The 26,547-nt window shown below is 34.7% G+C and overlaps 1 protein-coding gene across 2 annotated transcripts in view; it reads right to left on the bottom strand.

The window, feature by feature from the left end:
• LOC127643000 (methyl-CpG-binding domain protein 2-like) overlaps window positions 1-21,447 on the bottom strand; it is a 48,807-nt gene extending 27,360 nt beyond the window's left edge. For both annotated transcript variants that reach the window (XM_052125517.1, XM_052125518.1), the window contains exons 1-2: window positions 21,118-21,447; window positions 13-172 (exon numbers count right to left, since the gene is read on the bottom strand). In XM_052125517.1, coding sequence (XP_051981477.1) covers window positions 13-172; window positions 21,118-21,233 — 276 coding nt within the window. In that variant the 5' untranslated portion in view covers window positions 21,234-21,447. The remainder of the gene's footprint in view (window positions 1-12; window positions 173-21,117) is intronic.
• Window positions 21,448-26,547: the final 5,100 nt, after the last annotated feature.

The following is a 26,547-nucleotide window of genomic DNA, read 5'->3' as shown; positions in this document are numbered from 1 at the left end:
TGCTTTCAGCACCTTTATCATGTTGAGGTTGTCGCTGCGCAGTCTCTGTTTGTTCTTCTGCATTTTGCCAGGCATCATTTTGCCCGTGCGAAAGTCGAAACATCCCAGATCCACAGTGTTGCCGAGGTAACGGGACAACTGCGGCTTACTCCTGAACTTCTTTCCTGTAGGACTGAACAAGAACACACACAAACACAAACATTAGAATCTGTCGACATGAAAAAATAAATACAAATTAAAATAGTTAAACCTCTTTTCAAACTGACAAATAAATTGACATGTTTTTTTACCGTTTGTGGGTCAATGTCTATTGTTATTCAAAAATACTTAAAAAAGAAAAACACAAAACAAAACTTGAAAACACCTCTACTATAATCAACATGTTTATGTCTCATTAAAAGTTGAAATTCTCGGAAAAAAGAAAAGTTGACATGAGTAGTTTGCAATAAACATTTGTTATTATTGCTTTTTAAGAAATCATCAAACAAACATTGTATATAAATAAATATATATATATATATATATATATATTAGTCAAAAGGTTTTTCCAAATATGAATGTATATATATTATATATGGACAAAAGTTTTCAAATATGAACGAATATATATTATATATGTACAAAAGTTTTCAAATATGAATGTATATATATTATATATAGATAAAAGTTTTCAAATATGAATGTATGTATATTATATATGGACAAAAGTTTACAAATATTAATGTATATATATTATATATGGACAAAAGTTTTCAAATATGAACGAATATATATTATATATGTACAAAAGTTTTCAAATATGAATGTATATATATTATATATAGATAAAAGTTTTCAAATATGAATGTATATATATTATATATGGACAAAAGTTTTCAAATATGAACGTAATATATATTATATATGTACAAAAGTTTTCAAATATGAATGTATATATATTATATATAGATAAAAGTTTTCAAATATGAATGTATATATATTATATATGGACAAAAGTTTTCAAATATGAATGTATATATATTTTATATGGATAAAAGTTTTCAAATATGAATGTATATATATTATATATGGACAAAAGTTTACAAATATTAATGTATGGACAAAAGTTTTCAAATATGAATGTATATATATTATATATGGAAAAAAGTTTTCAAATATGAATGTATATATATATTATATATGAATAAAAGTTTTCAAATATGAATGTATATATATGGACAAAGGTTTTCAAATATGAACGAATATATATTATATATGGACAAAAGTTTTTCAAATATGAATGTATATATATTATATATGGACAAAAGTTTACAAATATTAATGTATATATATGGACAAAAGTTAACATATATTAATGTATATATATGGACAAACGTTTTCAAATATGAATGTATATATATTATATATGGACAAAAGTTTACAAATATTAATGTATATATATGGACAAAAGTTTACAAATATTAATGTATATATATTATATATGGACAAAAGTTTTCAAATATGAATGTATATATATGGACAAAAGTTTTCAAATATGAATGTATATATATGGACAAAAGTTTTCAAATATGAATGTATATATATTATATATGGACAAAAGTTTACAAATATTAATGTATATATATGGACAAAAGTTTTCAAATATGAATGTATATATATTATATATGGACAAAAGTTTACAAATATTAATGTATATATATGGACAAAAGTTAACATATATTAATGTATATATATGGACAAAAGTTTTCAAATATGAATGTATATATATTATATATGGACAAAAGTTTACAAATATTAATGTATATATATTATATATGGACAAAAGTTTACAAATATGAATGTATATATATTATATATGGACAAAAGTTTTCAAATATGAATGTATATATATGGACAAAAGTTTTCAAATATGAATGTATATATATTATATATGGACAAAAGTTTTCAAATATGAACGTAATATATATTATATATGGACAAAAGTTTTCAAATATGAATGTATATATATGGACAAAAGTTTTCAAATATGAATGTATATATATTATATATGGACAAAAGTTAACATATATTAATGTATATATATGGACAAACGTTTTCAAATATGAATGTATATATATTATATATGGACAAAAGTTTACAAATATTAATGTATATATATGGACAAAAGTTTACAAATATTAATGTATATATATTATATATGGACAAAAGTTTTCAAATATGAATGTATATATATGGACAAAAGTTTTCAAATATGAATGTATATATATTATATATGGACAAAAGTTTTCAAATATGAACGAATATATATTATATATGGACAAAAGTTTTCAAATATGAATGTATATATATGGACAAAAGTTTTCAAATATGAATGTATATATATTATATATGGACAAAAGTTTTCAAATATGAACGTAATATATATTATATATGGACAAAAGTTTTTCAAATATGAATGTATATATATTATATATGGACAAAAGTTTACAAATATTAATGTATATATATGGACAAAAGTTTTCAAATATGAATGTATATATATATTATATATGGACAAAAGTTTACAAATATTAATGTATATATATGGACAAAAGTTAACATATATTAATGTATATATATGGACAAACGTTTTCAAATATGAATGTATATATATTATATATGGACAAAAGTTTACAAATATTAATGTATATATATGGACAAAAGTTTACAAATATTAATGTATATATATTATATATGGACAAAAGTTTTCAAATATGAATGTATATATATGGATAAAAGTTTTCAAATATGAATGTATATATATGGACAAAAGTTTTCAAATATGAATGTATATATATTATATATGGACAAAAGTTTTCAAATATGAATGTATATATATATGGACAAAAGTTTTCAAATATGAATGTATATATATGGACAAATGTTTTCAAATATGAATGTATATATATTATATATGGACAAAAGTTTTCAAATATGAATGTATATATATTATATATGGACAAAAGTTTTCAAATATGAATGTATATATATTATATATGGACAAAAGTTTTCAAATATGAATGTATATATATTATATATGGACAAAAGTTTACAAATATTAATGTATATATATGGACAAAAGTTTTCAAATATGAATGTATATATATTATATATGGATAAAAGTTTTCAAATATGAATGTATATATATTATATATGGACAAAAGTTTTCAAATATGAATGTATATATATTATATATGGACAAAAGTTTTCAAATATGAATGTATATATATTATATATGGATAAAAGTTTTCAAATATGAATGTATATATATTATATATGGACAAAAGTTTTCAAATATGAATGTATATATATTATATATGGACAAAAGTTTTCAAATATGAATGTATATTTGGACAAAAGTTTTCAAATATGAATGTATATATATGGACAAAAGTTTTCAAATATGAATGTATATATATTATATATGGATAAAAGTTTTCAAATATGAATGTATATATATTATATATGGATAAAAGTTTTCAAATATGAATGTATATATATTATATATGGACAAAAGTTTTCAAATATGAATGTATATATATGGACAAAAGTTAACATATATTAATGTATATATATGGACAAAAGTTTTCAAATATGAATGTATATATATTATATATGGACAAAAGTTTACAAATATGAATGTATATATATTATATATGGATAAAAGTTTACAAATATTAATGTATATATATATGGACAAAAGTTTTCAAATATGAATGTATATATATATATATATATATAAATATATATATATATATATATATATATATATATATATATATATTATATATGGACAAAAGTTTACAAATATTAATGTATATATATGGACAAATTTTACAAATATTAATGTATATATATGGACAAAAGTTTTCAAATATGAATGATATATATATTATATATGGACAAAAGTTTACAAATATTAATGTATATATATGGACAAAAGTTTTCAAATATGAATGAATATATATTATATATGGATAAAGGTTTTCAAATATTAATGTATATATATATATTATATATGGATAAAAGTACTCTCAAATATGAATGTATATATATATATTATATATGGATAAAGGTTCTTCAAATATGAATGTATATATATATATATATTATATATGGACAAAAGTTTACAAATATTAATGTATATATATGGAAAAAAGTTTTCAAATATGAATGTATATACTGTATATTATATATGGACAATTTTTCAAATATTAATGTATATATGGACAAAAGTTTACAAATATGAATGTATATATATTATATATGGATAAAAGTTTTCAAATATGAATGTATATATATTATATATGGATAAATGTTTTCAAATATGAATGTATATATATTATATATGGATAAAAGTTTTCAAATATGAATGTATAGCCTATATATTATATATGGACAAACGTTTTCAAATATGAATGTATATATATTACATATGGATAAAAGTTTTCAAATATGAATATTATATATGGATAAAAGTTTTCAAATATGAATGTATGTATATTATATATGGACAAAAGTTTTCAAATATGAATGTATATATATTATATATGGACAAAAGTTTTCAAATATGAATGTATATATATTATATATGGACAAAAGTTTTCAAATATGAATGTATATATATTATATATGGACAAAAGTTTTCAAATATGAATGTATATATATTATATATGGACAAAAGTTTTCAAATATGAATGTATATATATTATATATGGACAAAAGTTTTCAAATATGAATGTATATATATTATATATGGACAAAAGTTTTCAAATATGAATGTATATATATTATATATGGACAAAGTTTTCAAATATGAATGTATATATATTATATATGGACAAAAGTTTTCAAATATGAATGTATATATATTATATATGGATAAAAGTTTTCAAATATGAATGTATATATATTATATATGGATAAATGTTTTCAAATATGAATGTATATATATTATATATGGATAAAAGTTTTCAAATATGAATGTATATATATTATATATGGACAAAAGTTTTCAAATATGAATGTATATATATTATATATGGATAAAAGTTTTCAAATATGAATGTATATATATTATCTATGGATAAAAGTTTTCAAATATGAATGTATATATATTATATATGGATAAAAGTTTTCAAATATGAATATTATATATGGATAAAAGTTTTCAAATATGAATGTATGTATATTATATATGGACAAAAGTTTTCAAATATGAATGTATATATATTATATATGGATAAAAGTTTTCAAATATGAATGTATGTATATTATATATGGACAAAAGTTTTCAAATATGAATGTATATATATTATATATGGACAAAAGTTTTCAAATATGAATGTATATATATTATATATGGACAAAAGTTTAAAAATATTAATGTATATACAGTGAGGAAAATAAGTATTTGAACACCCTGCTATTTTGCAAGTTCTCCCACTTAGAAATCATGGAGGGGTCTGAAATTGTCATCGTAGGTGCATGTCCACTGTGAGAGACATAATCTAAAAAAAAAATCCAGAAATCACAATGTATGATTTTTTAACTATTTATTTGTATGATACAGCTGCAAATAAGTATTTGAACACCTGAGAAAATCAATGTTAATATTTGATACAGTAGCCTTTGTTTGCAATTACAGAGGTCAAACGTTTCCTGTAGTTTTTCACCAGGTTTGCACACACTGCAGGAGGGATTTTGGCCCACTCCTCCACACAGATCTTCTCTAGATCAGTCAGGTTTCTGGGCTGTCGCTGAGAAACACGGAGTTTGAGCTCCCTCCAAAGATTCTCTATTGGGTTTAGGTCTGGAGACTGGCTAGGCCACGGCAGAACCTTGATATGCTTCTTACAGAGCCACTCCTTGGTTATCCTGGCTGTGTGCTTCGGGTCATTGTCATGTTGGAAGACCCAGCCTTGACCCATCTTCAATGCTCTAACTGAGGGAAGGAGGTTGTTCCCCAAAATCTCGCAATACATGGCCCCGGTCATCCTCTCCTTAATACAGTGCAGTCAGCCCTGTCCCATGTGCAGAAAAACACCCCCAAAGCATGACGCTACCACCCCCATGCTTCACAGTAGGGATGGTGTTCTTGGGATGGTACTCATCATTCTTCTTCCTCCAAACACGGTTAGTGGAATTATGACCAAAAGGTCTCATCTGACCACATGACTTTCTCCCATGACTCCTCTGGATCATCCAAATGGTCATTGGCAAACTTAAGACGGGCCTTGACATGTGCTGGTTTAAGCAGGGGAACCTTCCGTGCCATGCATGATTTCAAACCATGGCGTCTTAGTGTATTACCAACAGTAACCTTGGAAACGGTGGTCCCAGCTCTTTTCAGGTCATTGACCAGCTCCTCCCGTGTAGTTCTGGGCTGATTTCTCACCTTTCTTAGGATCATTGAGACCCCACGAGGTGAGATCTTGCATGGAGCCCCAGTCCGAGGGAGATTGACAGTCATGTTTAGCTTCTTCCATTTTCTAATGATTGCTCCAACAGTGGAACTTTTTTCACCAAGCTGCTTGGCAATTTCCCGTAGCCCTTTCCAGCCTTGTGGAGGTGTACAATTTTGTCTCTAGTGTCTTTGGACAGCTCTTTGGTCTTGGCCATGTTAGTAGTTGGATTCTTACTGATTGTATGGGGTGGACAGGTGTCTTTATGCAGCTAACGACCTCAAACAGGTGCATCTAATTTAGGATAATAAATGGAGTGGAGGTGGACATTTTAAAGGCAGACTAACAGGTCTTTGAGGGTCAGAATTCTAGCTGATAGACAGGTGTTCAAATACTTATTTGCAGCTGTATCATACAAATAAATAGTTAAAAAATCATACATTGTGATTGCTGGATTTTTTTTTTAGATTATGTCTCTCACAGTGGACATGCACCTACGATGGCAATTTCAGACCCCTCCATGATTTCCAAGTGGGAGAACTTGCAAAATAGCAGGGTGTTCAAATACTTATTTTCCTCACTGTATATATTATATATGGACAAAAGTTTTCAAATATGAATGTATATATATTATATATGGACAAAAGTTTACAAATATTAATGTATACTGTGTATATATTATATATGGACAAACGTTTTCAAATATGAATGTATATATATTATATATATGGATAAAAGTTTTCAAATATGAATGTATATATATTAGACAAAGGTTTTTTAAATATTAATAATATATATATATATATATATATATATATATATATATATATATATATATATATATATATAATGAAAATTCTTTTGTCCACCAATGAAAAAAATAAATAAATAAAAAACAGTGAGGACCCGTTTAGACCCAATGATATTTTTACATTATGAAAAGGCACATTTTATTCAGATCAAATGAGTAACATTAAGAAAACCTTTTGAAATTTGTAAAACTAAAATAATAAAAAAACATTTTTGCAAAATAAATTGTTGAATTACACAGAGAAAAGTGTCACCTGATAGTGATTACAAACCTCATAACATTAGTGTAAGTGAAAAGAAAGCTACTGTATTCGATATTCGAGTCATGAGCCCAAAACTTGACATTTGAAGTCATGCTAAAATAAGGCAACTTTATGCAATGTTAACAAACCCTGTGTTTGTAGCCCACCCCCTTCAGTTCACAACTGAACATGTCTCTCTTTTACCTCCACTGCATTCTGACTTCTTATGCAAATATGTGGTAACGCTTTCGTTTTACTCGCCTCATGCAGTCTAACTATGTAAAGCAGCACAGGTGTGGAACGACAGTGAGCCACATCACAACTCCAGAAACACTGTCAGTTGAGATAACAATATATTTCATGGGGTCGCAGTTGAAGTAGTAAACATGGTGGCTTGATGATAATAGGTGTACTGCTGTATTGTTAATGCACACTAGATGCAGCAGAGTCAATCAGAGTGCTTTAGACAGAATGCACTGACGCATGGCTGCGGTATGACAAAGTAACTAAATGTACATGTGCACCGTGTGTACACCAGACGAGTACGGCACGTCGTGATGAGATAAATGCGAGACCACTCCCATTATAATTAGTCCACGGCTTGATGGATCGGATTGCGACACGCCTTCAGTCGACTTTGTTGTTGTTGGGCTGCATATCTAATCCAGCTACTTTAGTAGCTGCAATGCTTCTGGCCAACAAATTTTAATTATTTTGAGTTTCTAACAATATGCATATGCATTAATTAAAGAGCATTAATATTTTGCTATTCAAAAATTTTCCGATCTAGAATTCAAAATACTCAGCGAGTATTGACTCTGACTATCACCACCGGAGACGTGAGTTCGAATCCAGGGCGTGCTGAGTGACTCCAGTCAGGTCTCCTTAGCAACCAAATTGACCTGGTTGCTAGGGAGGGTAGAGTCACATGGGGTAACCTCCTCGTGGTCGCTATAATGTGGTTCTCGCTCTCGGTGGGGTGTGTGGCGAGTTGTGCGTGGATGCCGCGGAGAATAGCGTGAACCCTCCACATGCGCTACATCTCCACGGCAACGTGCTCAACAAGTCACGTGATAAGATGCGCAGATTGACCGGTCTCAGACGCGGAGGCAACTAAGATTCGTCCTCTGCCACCCGGATTGAGGTGAGTCACTACGCCACCACGAGGACTTAGAGCGCATTGGGAATTGGGCGTTACAAATTGGGGAGAAAAAAGGGAGAAAGTCCAAAAGAAAAAACTATAAAAATGGATGCTTTTGTTCTCTTAAACACATGAAATTGAAACGCTGCTTTATTTACAAATCGTTTTAGTGATAGTCATTGAAAATGTAAAACATTTGCACCAGGTGCACAACTATTTTTTTTCTTTACACCGCATCTTAAAAACATGGAGCTCATTGCGCAAGACACTGAAAAAAAAAAGAAAATAGATACAAAATAACGAAGATCCATCTGGTGTCTTTAAATAGACAAACAATTAAAAAATGAGACAGAATGCAAGAATGCCATGTGTGAACGGCCCCTTAAACATATAGTTCTCTCATCATTTACAGTGAAAAAGGAGTTTCAGTCTGTTCTCACCCAAACCTGATTAGATCGCTGGTGTCTTATGGATTACTTTTATGCTGCATTTATGTGCTTTTTGGAGCTTCAAAGTTTCCCTTGCATTGTATGGACAAACAGACATCATCTCTCCATTAAATTATCTTTGTATGTGCTTTGCAGAAGAAAGAAAAGTCATATTATATACACAGTAATGTTATATCTGTGCTGCGGTTGAATTCTGATGAAACGGTTTTGAGCCACAAATGCTGAATGAGTCAGAGATGAGTCAAAACTGAGAGTAAAACACACACACACACACACACACACACACACACACACACACACACCAGTCCCACCCAGCCTAACACAGACAGGCACAGGGCAGGACCTATCTGGCTTTGACATGCACCAAGCAATGCGACCGCAACCAGTCACAAAGGATAAAACGTTCAAGCAACTTTTGTTATTTTCAGAGTTCCTGTCTGTGAGTGCGACGCGGCTGTCCTGACATTACTGACGTGGGGAAGACTGATCACAACAACAACGTGCATTTTCTTTAAATTGAGACCGTCTGAATCCTTGATGGATCAAAAGCGTTTCCGGTTGCTGCTCGGACATTCCCAAACAAAAGGACATGAGTGAGATCTCACAGGGGGGGCGGCCCCAACGTAACCCTTGACGTTTCTTAATGAGCCACAAGCACGTTAACCCCCCTCAGTAACAACATATTTGCAATGTAAATATACATTCTGAGGCCTGCGTTTACCTTACACAGCAATATGGCAGAAACCGGACAAAAATGGTCCACTGTGCAAAAACTATTATTCCTATCAGTTACAAGAGATAAAGCAACACAAGTCAAGCCAACATAATTAAATCAGCCTTTTGAGGTTTATTAATCACATTGGGACATTTAGCAATCTGCTTATCTGGAGGTGTGAAACTACCGTCAAAAACATGCAGAAACTGAAAGGATTTCACTCCGCTAATCTAAAAACTTGATTTAAATGGGGGGAAAAACAGCAACAGAAATATATGGAAATATAGCTGCAAGCAGCAATCAAGCCAATTATTGGCACCATGAGCAGCAAAAGAATATTTGTGACATGTTTTTGGTTAGAGTCCGAAGAACAGTGCATGAGGAGTCAATCGTAAATAAACATTTATTTAAAAAATAACTAAAAATAGCTAGTTCTGAAACTGCTGAGGTAGCGTTCAAGAGTTATATGCCAAAAGAAAAAAAAGAAAACAATTTTTTATATATATATATATATATATATATATATATATATATATATATATATATATATCTCCTGACTAGTAGGGGGCAGTGCGCCAAAACTCTGCAGGTGGCCTCGGGGCTTAATGGTGATGACACGTCCCAAGTTTTGTCCCAATCCCTCAAAGCTTTGCGGAGATACAGCCTCAAGTTCAATTTTGCGCGTTCTTTAGCGAATTCGTTGATGCGCCATTAGAAAACGGTACAGTTTATCAAAATTCTGTAAAACTCTTTTTTGTTGTGAGTGCCTCTAGATGATGCAGGACCATTTTCATGCAAATCGGACAAACACTCTAGGAGGAGTTCGAAAAAGTAGGTTTTCAAAACATTTAAAAATGGCGGACAGGAAGTTTGCTCGATCGTGACATATCATTGTTCTCGGCATAAACCACGAAATCTATCGAGACCATATTCATGACAGTAAGCGAAGGGAGTCAATAGCTATTAGCATTTTTAGAAAAAGCATTATCATTGTTGACCACAAGGTGGTGCTGTGCTGAAACTTTTCAGTCCCTTCGGAGCATGGTGGCAAATACACATCCCGAGTTTCGTAACGATACACCAAGTTGTTCGTAAAATACAGCATTATATGCCTAAATTCAAAATGGCCGACGTACAAAATGGCCGACATAGGAATTTTTCATATCGCTGGACTCGCTATACCCCACTGAATCTACTGAGACCAATTTGATGATTTTATGACAAAACTGTTCAGAAGTTATGAGCAAAAAGACACTTTTCCGAAACCGAGCAGGCACCCTCGAGTCATGGTGCCTATGACAAATAATACGTTTGGTATGAATACGCTAAAGCGTTACGTAGATATATCCTCATGTCCATTTTGGCGTGCTCTTTGTCCAATTCATTGAAGCGCCATTCCAAAACGGTGCGATTTATCAAATTTCTGTGACTAACATTTTGCCATGAGTGCTTCTAGATGATGCAGGCCAATTTTCGTGCAAATCGGACAAACGGCCAAGGACGAGATCGAAAATTCTAAATGGCCGACGTCCAAAATGGCTGACATAGGAATTTTTGATATTGTTGGACTCGCTATACCCCACTGAATCTAATGAGACCAATTTAATTATTTTTTAAAAAACTGTTCAGTAGTTGTAAGCAAAAATTTGCTTTTTTCATATCTCGTGACCAGTAGGGGGCAGTGCGCAGTAGGTAACCTCAGGGCCTAATGGTGATGACACGTACCAAGTTTTGTCCCAATCCCTCAAAGCGTTGCGGAGGTACACCCTCACATCCATTTTTGCGTGCTCTTCGACCAATTAGTTGAACCGCCATTCGAAAACGGTATGATTTATCAAAATTCTGTGAATAAATAATTGTCGTGAGCACCTCTAGATGATGCAGGCCAATTTTCGTGCAAATCAGACAAACGTCCTAGGACGAGTTTGAAAAAGTAGGTTTTTCAGAAAAATTCTAAATGGTGGAAGAAATTTTCAAGACGGAACATTAGGACATAGGGTCCAAAGGAAAAATTATTTAGTTTCTAGGACTCACGGTTCAAAAGTTATTAACATAAAAGTGAGTGCTAATTTGGGCACTTGGTGGCGCTAGAGAGTTTGAGGTAGAGACGCCAAATTTGCTGTGGTAACAGATCAGACTGTCTTCTATCGGTGTACCAAATTTCATAACTTTCCCTCAAGTGGTTCTATGGGTGGCCATAGACTCAAGAGCGAATAATAATAATAATAATAATAATAATAATAATAGGAACACTAACGAAAACAATAATATAACAGTAACAATTTACAATAAGGTTCTAATTGTTAGCAATAGTTAATGCACTAGGTATCATGAACAAACAAGTCACAATATATTACCACATCCATTCATCTCATAGTGCATTAACTAATGTTAACAAATACAACTTGTGATTTGTAAAATGTTTTATATACCACTAAGATTAATAAATGCTAATAATTCGAAAAAGGACGAGTTCGAAAAATTAAAAAAATTAAAAATGGCCGAATTTTTTATATAAATGCTGTAAAAGTATTGTTCATTGTTAGATCGTGTTAACTAATGTTGTTAACTCATTTAACATAACAAACGGAACCTCATTGTAAAATAACAACATTGAACTTATTTGTTCCATTTTCATTTGATAACAGTTTTTATGAATTCATTTGTTTAGACACGAAATGACGAAATTGAACTAAACTGTTGAATACGGAATTTCGAAAAAACAAAATCAAACGAAAAACACTTTCTGGCTAATACACTCCCTATTATTTATATCCTTATAATAGTGATGTGACAATACCATTTTTTGGAGAATGAATATGAGTAGCGATAATTTGTTTTGTTGTTTGAATTCCATAACAACCGATTATTTAAATTTTATCATCAAAATTGTGTCTGAATATATGATGCACTTAAAACTTTGAGCAAATTAAAATAGAACAATTAATTCAAATTAAATGCTTTTAAACAGAACCTCAAAGACGCAATCCAAATTCAACGTTGGAATTAGTGATGCATAACAGCATCATAGATGTGAGACTTTTATTTTGTAGTGAGGCCCTTTCCGTTTCTGTGCTTTTGACGGTAGCTTCTCACTTCAGGAAAAGCAGGTCGCGGCACATGCAAACTATACATCTATCTCATTATAATGCAGCCTTTGCGGTTTAATAAACACACTAACGTGATTTTAATTAGCATACGCCGTGATATTCGCACATCAGATGGTATCGGAGCATTTTTATGAGCATGTGCGCAAGTACAAGAGCGCGAATCGGTATCGGGACATCCCTCCTCTAAAATAAAGAACCATTTAAGACAACAAAACTCTGAATGTTCTCAATGTTCATCTTTATAGTCAACAGTTGCAGTAAATAACGCTTCACAGCAGAAGTAAACTCTCTTGAACACATGGAGCAGCGCTAGGTTTATCGCAAATGACTCAACACACACACGCACACGCACACGCACGCACACACACACAAAACTGACAGGAAGTTGTCTCTCGGCTTGACGCCTGTTGTGTGAGAAACAAAACTAAATGCAGCTCATTAGCTTTTAGAAGCACACATGCAGCAGAGCGGTGCCAAACAGACGAACAACGCTAATCCCACAATCATCCAGTTTCAGCTTTGTTGTTGTCCAGATGCACCTTTGACCTCTTAAAGGCCTTTCCATGCGGTGACAAAAACGATGCATGAAAGAGAAGCGTCATGAAAAGAGAGAACGTATCTCATCATTGTGGTTAGCTTTGCACAGGCAAACAGCACTTAATGCATGAATACAAGATAAAAACAGGCAGTTCTGAGGGCCAGAATGATTTCAGCTGATTGTGACTCAATAATGAAAACATGTACGTGTCTGGAGAGGAAGTCAATGTTCCGTCAGTGACACGTCAACGCTGCCAGTAAATGCAGTCAAACGTGGTTCAGCGAGTTTGACTCAGCGCAAAAAAAAAAAAAAAAGGCTGTGTTACACTTACAATGGAAGTCAATGGGGTCCATTTTTTTTAACTTTAAAATCCTCACTTTTTCAAAAGTACAGAGTGCTTGTTGTGTAACCAAAACCCCCAAAAAGATCCAGAAAATACATTTGAGATTTGGTATGTAACGCTGGATGTTTCTATTCTAAACAAGCCCGAAATACACTGGGGACTCTTATTATGAAATGTCTGGTATTCCAGCTCACACAAAAGACACACGAAGGAAATAAAACATGCACTCTTACAATCACCCACAATGCACTACAAAAGAATCACTATAAAATAAGGATTGTCAATAAATACTGTACGAGCAGCTCATCATCATCCATCCATAGTAGATCAACAGTGACCACAAGTCAAATGTCATACATGTCCTTTTATTACATTATATTTTAACCCTTGTGCGACCTTCGGGACATTTTTGTCTTTTTCATTTTTTGTTTTTTCGATCATTTTGCCAACGGCATACATTTTGCCAAAGGTGTGTATTTTGGGGGGAATTTTTATATTTCGACCTCAGTTTCTATAATACACTGTGTACACAAAATAGTCACACTCGGGACCTTCAGGACAAAAATGTCCCCCTCATAAAACTGCAATATTTGATCCAAGTGCCTTTAAAGCATAAAATCATGAATTATATGATATTATACATTTATTCCGGAGCCCTGGCTTCAAAATTTACATTTTTAATATTTTCCACCAGATGGCGCCATTTAGCTCATGTTTAGCCTATGGAGCAAATACAAGCTTTTCCCTTATTCACTGTATTATAGAGACCTGCAGGACAACTGAATACATGATGCAGATAAAAGTGTGTGTGTGTGCGTGCATGCGTGCGTGCGTGCGTGCGCCGCGCTACGAACCTGGCGACCAGAGTTCGATTCCCGCTAATGGCCAACACCAGTGATGATTATCTGAACCGGTCCCGGGCCTCCCCTAGGTCGACTCAGCCTAAAATGAGTACCTGGTGCGGTGTGTAAAACATTGCCACTGGGGAGACAAAGGTGGTCGGATGTGGTGCTGGCCACCCGCCCCCTTGTGTACCGTTCCGGCCTTCATAGGTGCTCATTAACAGCACTTGCCCCTACAGTCTGTTAAGGCTAAATGGGGGATCTTTATCTTTGTGTGTGTTTTTGTGTGTGTTTTTGTGTGTGTGTGTGTGTGTGTGTGTGTGTGTGTGTGTGTGTGTGTGTGTGTGTGTGTGTGTGTGTGTGTGTGACACAACAGTGGCATAATGTTAACAAACTGTTATTTAAAGGGTTAAAACCCTTATTGGTTAAAAACGTCATAACGTCATATTAATAAATCATATTTTTATTGCAGTTTTTTTGACGCGGACATTTTTGTCCTCTAAGGTCCTGAGTGTTCTTTAAATCTGACACTGTACAAAAAAAAAAAAATAATGCATCAAAATCAGTGTTGTTGCTAATCATTGACACATCCCAGACTGTGGCATTTTGTATATGGAAAATAATTTCCCATAATAAGCAACAGTGGCATTATATAAACAAACGGGCATTTAAATGGTTAAAATCCTGAAAATGAATGAATATTTGACCCAGACTTGATTGATCCCTCAAATCATGTGTCTTGTTGAGGAAAAAACAAACAAACCGACTTATATATCTAGAGAGCAGAATAACAAAGAGAAGCTTTTCACTTGAATTACTCAGAACACTCTTGCAACCATATAGCAACACTTTTGCAACCATAGATATCCATGCATAGATACCTCATTCGGCTGTTTCGAATAATCGTGCCGCCATGTTGGAATGGTTATAAAGGAGGAGATTCTTGTGTGTGATTAGCTTTAGCTTATCGGTTCTCCCGATGGCCAGTCTGCCCCTGATCGGCCCCAAAATGCATCGGCCCACCGGGAGAATGCCCGGTATGCCAAATTACCAGTCCAGCCCTGGTAACCGGTTATTAACAGGTAATCTTTTCGGTAATACAACACTTCCTGCTGCCCAAATAATTAGGTTTCTCTATTTTAGATGAACATGACAGGCGCGTGCTTTGATTCTGAAGGAAAATGCTGCATCACAAATTTCTTTACCTTAAAATAAATAATTAAAATAAAAAATAAATTAAATATAAAAAATTTATAATTACGTAATTATTCATTAATTATTAGACGTTTAGTGTGTGCATGCATGCAGGTCAGGATGGGATCATTTTTGCTGTTAATTGATTTTAGATGGCCAAATGTATTTAACAATAAGTTTAAATATTTATGGGAATATATTTACCATTAAAGGGACAGTTCACCTAAAAATAAAAAATTCTCATCATTTAAATCACCCTCATGATATCCCAGGTGTGTACGACTTTCTTTCTTCTGCAGAACACATTTGAGTAAAAACAGAAAAATATCTCAGCTCAGACGGTCCTTATAATGCAAGTGGATGGTGATCAGACTTATGAAGGTCTAATAATGACAGACAGTCAGCATAAATGTCATCCATATGACACTAGCGGTTAAATCAATGTCTTCTAAACTGAAACGATCGCTTTTGGAGCGAAAAGATACATATTTAAGTACTAGTAATCATGCTTCTGGTCGGCGGCGGTATGCACGTGTGACGTAATCACATTGGCATGTGCGTCACATCCGGAAGATCAGCGCTGTTTACAAGTGAGGAGGAGGAACGCTTTTGGTTTAGATCTGTGTTTATCTGTTTGTTTACTCACAATGGTGCATTTGTCAGATTATCTCTGTATCCATGGTAACTCGAAAACATTGCACGAGAGATCGTGTGGACCCAGCCCTCTCCTGAAGTGTTGCATGATAGTTAAAAATACTTACATATTGACATTTTTCACCAAAAGCGATCGTGTTGCTTTAGAAGACATTAATTTAACCGCTAGTGTTGAATGGATGATGTTCAAGCTGACTGTCTGTGATTTTTGGAGCTTTGAAAGTCTGATCACCATTCACTTGCATTATAAGGACCTTCTGAGCGGAGATATTTCTGTTTTTCTTCAAATGTGTTCTGGTGAAGAAAGAAAGTCATACACAGCTGGAATGTCATGAGGGTGAGTAAATCATGGGAGAATTTTCATTTTCATTTTTGGGTGAACTGTCCCTTTAAGAATGCATTCATTAAAAAGACGTTATTTTATATAAGCTACAGTATACATTGCTTGTTATGATTTCTATGCTGATTATTCACCCACACATGGGAAAAAATGTAATCGCTTATTTTGGGTGAGGCAAGTCATTTATTTCTAAACTTGTTTTTCCAGACCAGGTCCATTTGGAAACACCGCACCTGGTATATCACTCAACCTTAGCACAGAGTGCTGTCATCTTAAAAAGAACGTTATTATCCGCTCTTTAATTTCGTTTTAACCAGTTACCAATCTGAAAGGCGGCAGCAGAACGCCAGAGCAAAAAAATGACAGATTCTGTTTAATTTGTACAAGATTGTCTAATGTTTATGGCAACTCAAATCATGTGAGAGTCGAGTGGAAAAGACTCCAGACTGTGTCGGACTGCATCTGTCCATTCACCTCCATGTGTTTACAGACGGCTCTTGACACTTTTAATATGGCAGATGCGCTGACGTGTCGCCATCCATAGAAACAGCTGCTCATGAGGCATCTACGAATGTATATCTATGTTCGCGACACCGCTTACATCAGGTGTGGACCTTCAGAAACTACAACGATGATTAAGCCGGATACTGATACCGATGCCGAAATGACCACTTCTGTTAATCCGCCAATCAGACACAGCTGTCGACCAACGCCGATAATCTCAAAATGGCAAAATATCAGGTTTAGAGAAAACACACTGATGGTTAAAACGGAGCTACAGACCCAAAGACAGTAACTGTGAGCTTTTAGAAAGAAAGCTGATAGGTATTCTGACCACAGATCAGTTTACAAGCTTCCACTGCCATCATGGCACCTCATAGAAACCACACACCCACACCCACACACACACACACACCTTCCCCAAAGCGTGTGAACACACATCATCACAGCAGCAGCTTCTCTCGGCTTACTGCACGACTGATACAACACACACACACACACACACACACACACTCATTCATCAGTCTGGACTGAAAAAACACAATCATAGTTTTCCTTTGAGTCACAGAGGTGTGATTAAAGACACTGGCAGAGATCTGACCAGAAGACACTGGGCTGCTCGCAGGCCTACTAGTTAGTTACGGTAAAGATAGAGAGAGCGAGAGAGAGCGAGAGAGAGAGAGAGACTATGTACAGAACAGATTAGCTACTAATGTACTGCTTACAGTGTGACAACTAACCCCGCTCTTCCGGGTTGTGAGACCGAAATCTTATATCATGATGGGAGACATTTTACATCATGGTAACAGTAACAATTTAGTTCTTCTTGCAGAATAATGCATCATCAAATATATAAATATATATATATATAGTAATTCCTTTTCCTCTTCATAGGATGCATAACGCATACTTCAGGAATAGTAGAAGCAGTGGTGGATTTAGGCGGACATGGGTGACATGGGCAGTCACCCAGGGCGGCATGAGGTGGTGGCGGTGGCTCCAACACCCTCCCCGGTCAACAACTTTGGGGGCGTGTTGAAGCGGGATTCCCCCAGGGCACCAAACAAGCTAGAACCGCTACCGAGTAGACGTAGTTTGCTAGTATTCAATACGTAGCTACTGTGTCATATAATTAGCATTTTTTTTTTTCTTTATGTGTAACTTCTAACATATAATATTATCCATTTTAGATATTTGTCAAATATAAACTCAATGCATATTTTGTTTCTCGTGTACTTTTTGGCACGGGACTATTTGATGAGCGCCGTAAACCCTAAAACGATCGTAAAAATGATAACTTAAACAAATAATACACAGGGACGGATTAAGGACCGGGTCAATGAGTGCCCAGGGGCCCTTGACTTGGACTTTAAGGTTGCGTTATCTAGTTTGGTGACCCCCGTAAAATCGGCTATTACTTTACACAAAAAAACTTTAGTAAGTGATGTCATCACAACACATATTGTTTACGTCTTGTGTCTATATTCTTTTGGTGGGGTAGTGGAAGGTTGCTGGTTCGACCTCCACAGTCACCACCATTGTGTCCTTGAGCAAGACACTTAACTCCAGGTTGCTCCGGGGGGATTGTCCCTGTAATAAGTGCACTGTAAGTCGCTTTGGATAAAAGCATCTGCCAAATGCATAAATGTAAATGTGATGTCATCACAATAAAATCATGTTAACACATACTGTTTACGTCTTGTGTCTATATTGAGTATTTTTACCCCATTGACTTCCATTGTAAATGTCTCACTGGAACACCGATTTTTATAGATTTTTTTTTATTATTTTTTTTTTTTTTTTTTTGGGGTAATCAACAAAGAGAGAGAGGATTGAATTAAACAAACCCCCACAAATCCACAAAAAAGGTGTGTTTACTGTAAAAATCACGAGCGTGCAATGCATTTCACACACACACACACACACACACACATTGTGACCATTTAAAACAACTATTTTATTTTTAAATCACTTCCCATGAGGTTTTGGCGAATGTTGCCTGATAATCAAGAAGTGAAACTTCAGTCAGCTCCGTATGATTCTAATGTAGCATTGAGGTCACGGGAAACTCTGCAAACTTTGTCTTGGTTTTCATCTCCGAGCAACGACATACCGTATGCAAACATGCAGACACCGCCGTAGCAGCGTATGAAGACTGAATGGGCACTTTAAGAGTATTGGAGTACATTTAATTAATTTTGTAGAACAATTAAACAAAGAAATGCCATGATAATGTCTCTACACAAACGATTGTACAGATGATAACTCTATACACTTGTGTGTTCATGATGACTGATCGGGAATCAGCTGCCGGCCTCAGAGTAGGTGGAGCTTCAGGTCACACCTACCGATGACATGGACCAATGGCAGTAAGAGGGCGTTTACCAGCTGGTACAAAGTTGGACTGAAGGTTCGCCCAGGTGAGCTGTTAAGAGCCTCTAAAACGATCTCAAAAACACCTTTGATGTCGCTCTAAATGACCTCTCACCTGTTCGTTCTTCGATTTGCTGACATTACATAGACAGACTTTTGACTATCGACATGGTTATTCTGGTCAATAGCCGTCCAGTTAGGAAGACACTGTCTAACTGACATGTAAAATGAGTTTTTGTTGTTTTGAAATGCCGTTGAGGAGGCGGTTTATCTGAAACGGCTTCAGACAGGACGCCCACGGTCCATGCACCAACCATCTAATGGAAAACGCTGTCTCATGTCGATCTCACTGGTTTTGATGGAACTTCCGTGAGAAGAAGGTCACGGGACATTTATCCTACACAAACCTCATTAAAGCACTCAGGGAACTACTAGCATCTGAGTGGAAATGTGTCTTTACACAGGCAGAAAATGGAGAACATGTCTGTTCTGTTCCAAAATCTTCCTACTCGTTTTAAAAATCATAGCTGAATTTGCTTCACACAAAATGCTCAAAGCAGGTCTGATAACAAGATCATCCGGTTTTGTTCACATAAACTCCAATGCATGCTGTCATTAAAATACACAACATTCAATTCTACATGTCACTGGCATTGCAACGCTGATAACGGAGTCAGAAACAGATACACTTTACAATAAGTTTCCATTCGTTGACATTATTTAATGCATTAGGTATCATGAATAAATAATTAACAATAGATTTTTTACAGCATGCATTTATGTTAATGTTATTTAATAAAAATACAATTGTTCATTGCTAGTTCATGTTAGTTCACAGTATGTCGAAACATAAAAAATGACCCCCATAATTCAAAATGCGAGGGGCAGAAAAAGGCCCCTATATAGTATTTTGCTGTATCATTTGTTAGATTTTATTCTAGGCTTTCTATAGGTATAATTCTAATTCTAATATATATATATATATATATATACATTTCTGTAACAACCTAAATACTAAATTTATTTTAATTTACTGATCAATTCCGTCCATTCCAAATCAATTCCAGGAGGCAAATAATGCCCTTTTTTTATTTATTTTTTTTATAAAAAATATATAATAATTATTATAATCATTATAAAAAGGTAATTTCCGACATTGGCTGATTATATAAGTTGTAATAAAATATATATATATTACATTAAAATTCACGAGTGGTGTAAGGCGTTTAAAGCCCGCTGTACATAATAATTATTTATGAGTGCATTTATATATTTGTTTATATTTAAAAAACAACAACATCAGTTTAAAGTTAACAGACACTCAAGTTCATCACGCACTGTAACGGCCAATCAGAGAAGTCACAATGTATCTTCTGGAAGTTCTGATACACTGTAACACTTTCACTTGACACATTGTGTTACCTGTAATAATACACATCACTCTTCCCAGCGCTCAGCCCGGACTTCCGGATCACTTCTTCCTTCTTCCAGCCGGGTGGAAGCGCCGGGCAATCCGTCCTCTTCCGCTCCATGATCATTGATTGATCGATCAGCTCGATCGGAAGTGTTAATTTCCGCTGTCCGCGCGCTAGTGGAGTTAGCCACTAGAGTGCTACTTAAACCAGATGACAATCTCCCGGTTAAAGCCTCTCGCCGAACGCGCCGGTTCTGTTCGGTGACGCGGTTCAATCGTGATCCGTTGACGCGAACTCCGCGATCATAATCTGCGTGTGATCCGCGTGTAATCGCGGCTGTGACGCGCTCAAATTACAGGACTTCCCACACACGCCCCGCCCTCTTAACCCCGCCTCTCTGGAGGCATGTTAGCCCCGCCCCTACTGTAACACTGTCAATCCGGTAGAGCGGGGATAGTTGTCACACTTTGTACTCCAATGAGTTCATTTCTGTATAGGAACAAACTTTAAGGTTCTGGCTACAAAAGAAAGGCTTCTGAAAGTCCCATCCGTTAATGTCCAGGAGAAAAGATGACACGCATTAACTGGATTATTATGGGACAAAGAAAGAAGATAAAAAAAATGGGATTCTGGACGCCCAGGCATGGAGTTATACTCGTGCCACAGTTCTGAATTATATTTATTTTACACACAATTATATTTTTGAGCACACAAACATTTTCTGCACGTGCAAGATGATATTTTGAGCATGCAAAAAGGTATTTTGCACACCGAGTGGATTTGGAGGAAAAAGCTAAATGTATGAATTATGAGCAAATTCACATTTAAATCAACGTTGTTCAAGTGCAAAATTGATTTTCATTTGCTCAAAACGCAAAATTGTGGCACATATTTGTTACAGTAATAAACATGAATTAATCTACATGTCATTTTAGTGGGGGGGTTCAGAAGTAGGAACCTGGGTGATATGTGGTGAGGGTTTGTGCTGAGGTATGCCATATGGAACCGGTGGCACTGAGTTAACGAGAGATACGGTGCCGGTGCCAGTGCCAATGCCAGTAGGGCACTGAGTACACATCAACAGGCTGCTGTGTATGGTTGAGCTATTATGACATATAGAACCCTGTTTGCAAGTAATTCGTGGAGGAAGGATGCCTGGATGGTAAGACAAGGTTGAGAGGCGTTGGAGGGTGTCCAGCTGCGGGGGGTGGCAGGGAGACGTCCCTGACCACTGCCCCACCGCCAGGAGATATTCCGGGATTAATGGGAGATTATTCAAAAACAGTGTGTCAAAATGAACGGTTTTCATTTCTGCTCTAAAGTGACGTCACGTTAGATAAGGCCACGCCCACAACTGGTGACGGACTCCACCCTATTATCATAGCTCCTCCCTTGAGTGATCTACACACAGTCCTGGAGCAGATACAGTGAGAAGAATAATGAACATAAGAGTCTTCATGTGCTCTCGGCATCAGAGCCGCTGAAGACGCAGTGGACAAGCTGGACTGGTAATCTGGCATGGGCCGGCGCACTTTGGGGCCGATCATGGGCGGACTGTCCATTGGGAGAAAGGCGAGTCGGCCGGCGAATTGGGCCGAATGGGCCGCGATAAGCTAAAATTATGCAGAACGGACCACAAAAACGGCGCCGCGATATGCAGAAAAGGACAGCAAACACCCCCACCCCCACACGCACAACATTTGGGCCAGTTGCTATGTAAAATCCCGGGCCGATTATTTACACTGTCAGTCATATCGGTTCTGATTTGTTGCTGTAGTAACTGAATCAGGAGCTGTAAAGGCACAGCCCTCTTCCGGAAAAGGGGGCGGGGAGCAGCAGCTCATTTGCATTTAAAGAGACACACACAAAATCAGCGTATTTTTGATTCCACCCAAAAAGAGGCATTTATAACATGATATAATAAATGATCTGTGGGGTATTATGAGCTGAAACTTCACAGACACCTGAGACTTATATAACATATTTTAAAAAGGGGCATAATAGGTTTCCTTTAATACAGTTAATAATGGCCATAATAGGCCTACCGTATAAAATAAAACGATCAGACGCCATTAAAAAATCATTTTTATGCTATACTTCACACTTTTCAGTCCTGATGTGGCTAGGTGTAGCCGATTTCCCTATAGATCACAATTGTATGACAAACTCTCCTTGGGCTGGCATTTTTTTGTTCTTGTCACATAATAATTAGTGTGGATAATATGTGAATAAAGACTCAGGGCTTGTTTCTCCCTCACCTGGGTTCATGCTCATTGTATTTTCTGTCTTTTTTGCCATTGACATGCAAGTGCCAGCGTTACAGGTCACATACAGAGCTCTACAAATATTTGTTTACTTTGTTCAGGTCCAAAAACATTGGACAGATGGTCATCCTAGATTGTTGCATAATAAGACATGCCATAAATGATTTATTTTACCAATCATTTTATTTATTTTACGTGAAAATAATAGGTAATTCAATCAAGGAGAAATCAAACAGTTCTGCATGGTAGTAATTATTATAATAATATATACTGTATATTTATAAATATTATAATAATAATTCAATCGCTGCTCCCAGTAACGCAAAGATAATGAGAAGCGAAATAAACATATTTAGAATAGAAGCAAAAATCCTTCCCTCAAAAGGCAATAATAATTTTTATGAATTATTTTATTTAAATATTAAAGGTAAATATGCTGTTGTGTGATCTATTAAGAACAAAGCGTCTGAAACATTCTTTGTTACATAGAAGAATAAAATGGAGTCCTTTTATTAACCATCAGACAATCTCATCTTATCCATGTGAGCTGTTATAAGCTCTCAGTAGATGGCGGTAATTCGCTATTTTTGTTTGTGATCTGCCATTACAAAAGAAAAATATGTTGTCTGAAGCCGCGTTCATACTGCCAGCGACACTATTTTTTAATGTAATTTTAAATTTTACATTTTTTTATTAACAGAACATATTATACAACAGTATGCAGAAATGTACAGAAATATACCAACAGAACATTAATTCCTTAATAAAAAAAAAAATACATTTTTGACAAAACGACCTCATTACGTTCATTTTCAATGAGAGCTGGCGACTTCCGGTAACACGAGCGACGGCGACCGTTGGTGACCGGATGTGGGCGTGTCCAGTGACGCGACAAAGTTGAGAAATGTTTAACTTTATGCAAATAAAGACAGCCAATATGAGAGCAGGTGGTAAAGCTCACGTGATCCTAATATTTTAATAATAATATTAATTGTAAACAAACAGTGCTGTTTAGACTCTCCATACACAGCACTAGCGACCTAACCGCTAACCACTGAAATATGTGCCAGATCATCTGACGTTTTGCCAGTAAAAGTTTGGCTTCTACACAATAAGGAAGGCTATTAGTTATAATCTGACCAACATGATGTAGCGTTTGGTCACGCTACACCGCTACTTGCTGGAAAAAGTAGTTAGCTACTGGAAAAGCTACTCTGTTTTAAAAGCAGCTGAGCTACTGGAAAAGCTACTGAAAAATGTAGTTAAGTTAGTAGCTTCACTACATGTAGCTAGCTACGCCGCAACACTGGGGTCAGTCTGTAAACGTTAAAATACTCACTCTTTCAGAAGTATGGACACAAGATATAAACAATATGTGTGTTAATATAATCTCTTACCGCATCTGTGTAAAGTTATAGCCAATTGTAGCATCGTAAACCCTAAAACGGCTGTAAAACCTTCATTTAAACAGCTTTACGGCTCATAAAGAGGGACTAGTTGAAATAAATAGTTTTGGTAATCGACATTGTCATAAATTATGTCCATTGAGCTGAACTTGTATTGAATCTTTAAGTCACACTGAAAATATCTGATATCACACTATAATGACTTTGAATCAAAAAGTCTGCCAATTGCATACATGTAAATAAACATGATAAATCAATAGATACAGTGTAGATATGGTCTCTTGAGGGGAACTGACTTCATACAGCCACTAAATGTCACCATGACACCAGTTGATTCAAAGTCAATGATCAAAAAAATCCTCAGAAAAGTGAACTTTGATTATAAGAGAGGCTTGAGATCTGAAACTACTAAACTTACCCAGAACTTGTGAACTGGAGTGAATCGCATGCTTTGCCAGCAGAAGAATATGTTTGCGACTAATGTGGACACGTTTTTGAGGTTCATGACGGGTCTGACTGATTTATAACCATTTGACAGATTTTTATTTTACATTAAGCAGGAAATAAATCCCTCCATATTCACTCATATGCGTTATTGAAGCAGTAATGTGTGTTTCAATGTTGTGTGCAGTGATTTTACTAGTCACGCATGATATGAAACGACTTATGCAAAGATGCAAAGGCCTTAAAAGGCATTTCTCTAACCATCACTACTCCAAAATTAAGATATTTATTTAATGCGCTTTTAAATCAACATAAGAAATGTTCCCTTTAAAGCCAAAAAAGATTCAATGAAACATGCATCCTGATATGCGATTTAGGTTTTATTCCTCCAGGGGGCACTCACCTGCTTAAAAAGCCAAATCCTCTTTTGAGCCCTTTCAAGACAGGTTTTGTGTTGTTAGAGACAGCTGTATAATCTTCTTTCCATTATAACGACTTGTACCCAGGGCTGGACTGGTAATCTGACATTCCGGGCATTTTCCCGGTGGGCCAACGCACGTTGGGGCCGATCAGGGGCGGACGTGATTGAGCTATCAGCACTGCGAAAAGTTACAGTTACCATGTGACCTCACCAGTCTGGTCACAGTCATTGAATTGAAAATGCACATTGACTATATATTATATAATTTAAATAATGTTAATAATTATCATTAATGATAAGTAGTACGACTTGACCGGACAGCGAATTTTCGAAAGGTAGGATGCAAAGGCGTAGCCAGATATTTACTTTTGGGTGGACCTCAGTAAAAATGGATGGGCCAAGTTTTTGCCCAAATTTTTTTGACCAAATTTACCTCAACAACAGAGAAGCAGTGCATTCAAAAAGTTCTTTCACACTTTCAGATATCAGAATATATAGAGAGAGAGAAAGTGAGTGAGTGAGTGAGAGAGAGAGAGAGACTACATATTGGCAGTGCCAAAAATATCGAATAGCGGTCTCTGGATATTGATTGCAAAAGCTTCAGCTTACATCTATATATTTTTTATTCAAAGTATTTTTATTTATTTATTGCAGAACAATGCACATACAAACCAAATACATCCATGTAAGAGGAGGGGTTACAATGAAGACTTATTTAACTTATTTGTTAATTATTATTATTTATTTTTTTTACTTATTTGCGAATTAATTTGTATATTTAGATGTTCTTATTAATAAATTTAAGACACTCATTAAACAAAAATATAAAGTCATAAAAACATTAAAACACGGACATTATACTAACTAATTTAACTTATATGTATATGAAATATACCAAATAA

This window comes from Xyrauchen texanus, chromosome 4 (assembly GCF_025860055.1).
Source record: "Xyrauchen texanus isolate HMW12.3.18 chromosome 4, RBS_HiC_50CHRs, whole genome shotgun sequence".
Taxonomy (NCBI): Eukaryota; Metazoa; Chordata; class Actinopteri; order Cypriniformes; family Catostomidae; genus Xyrauchen; species Xyrauchen texanus.
Note: the sequence above shows the minus strand (reverse complement) of the source record. Positions and strands in the feature narration are given on the sequence as shown.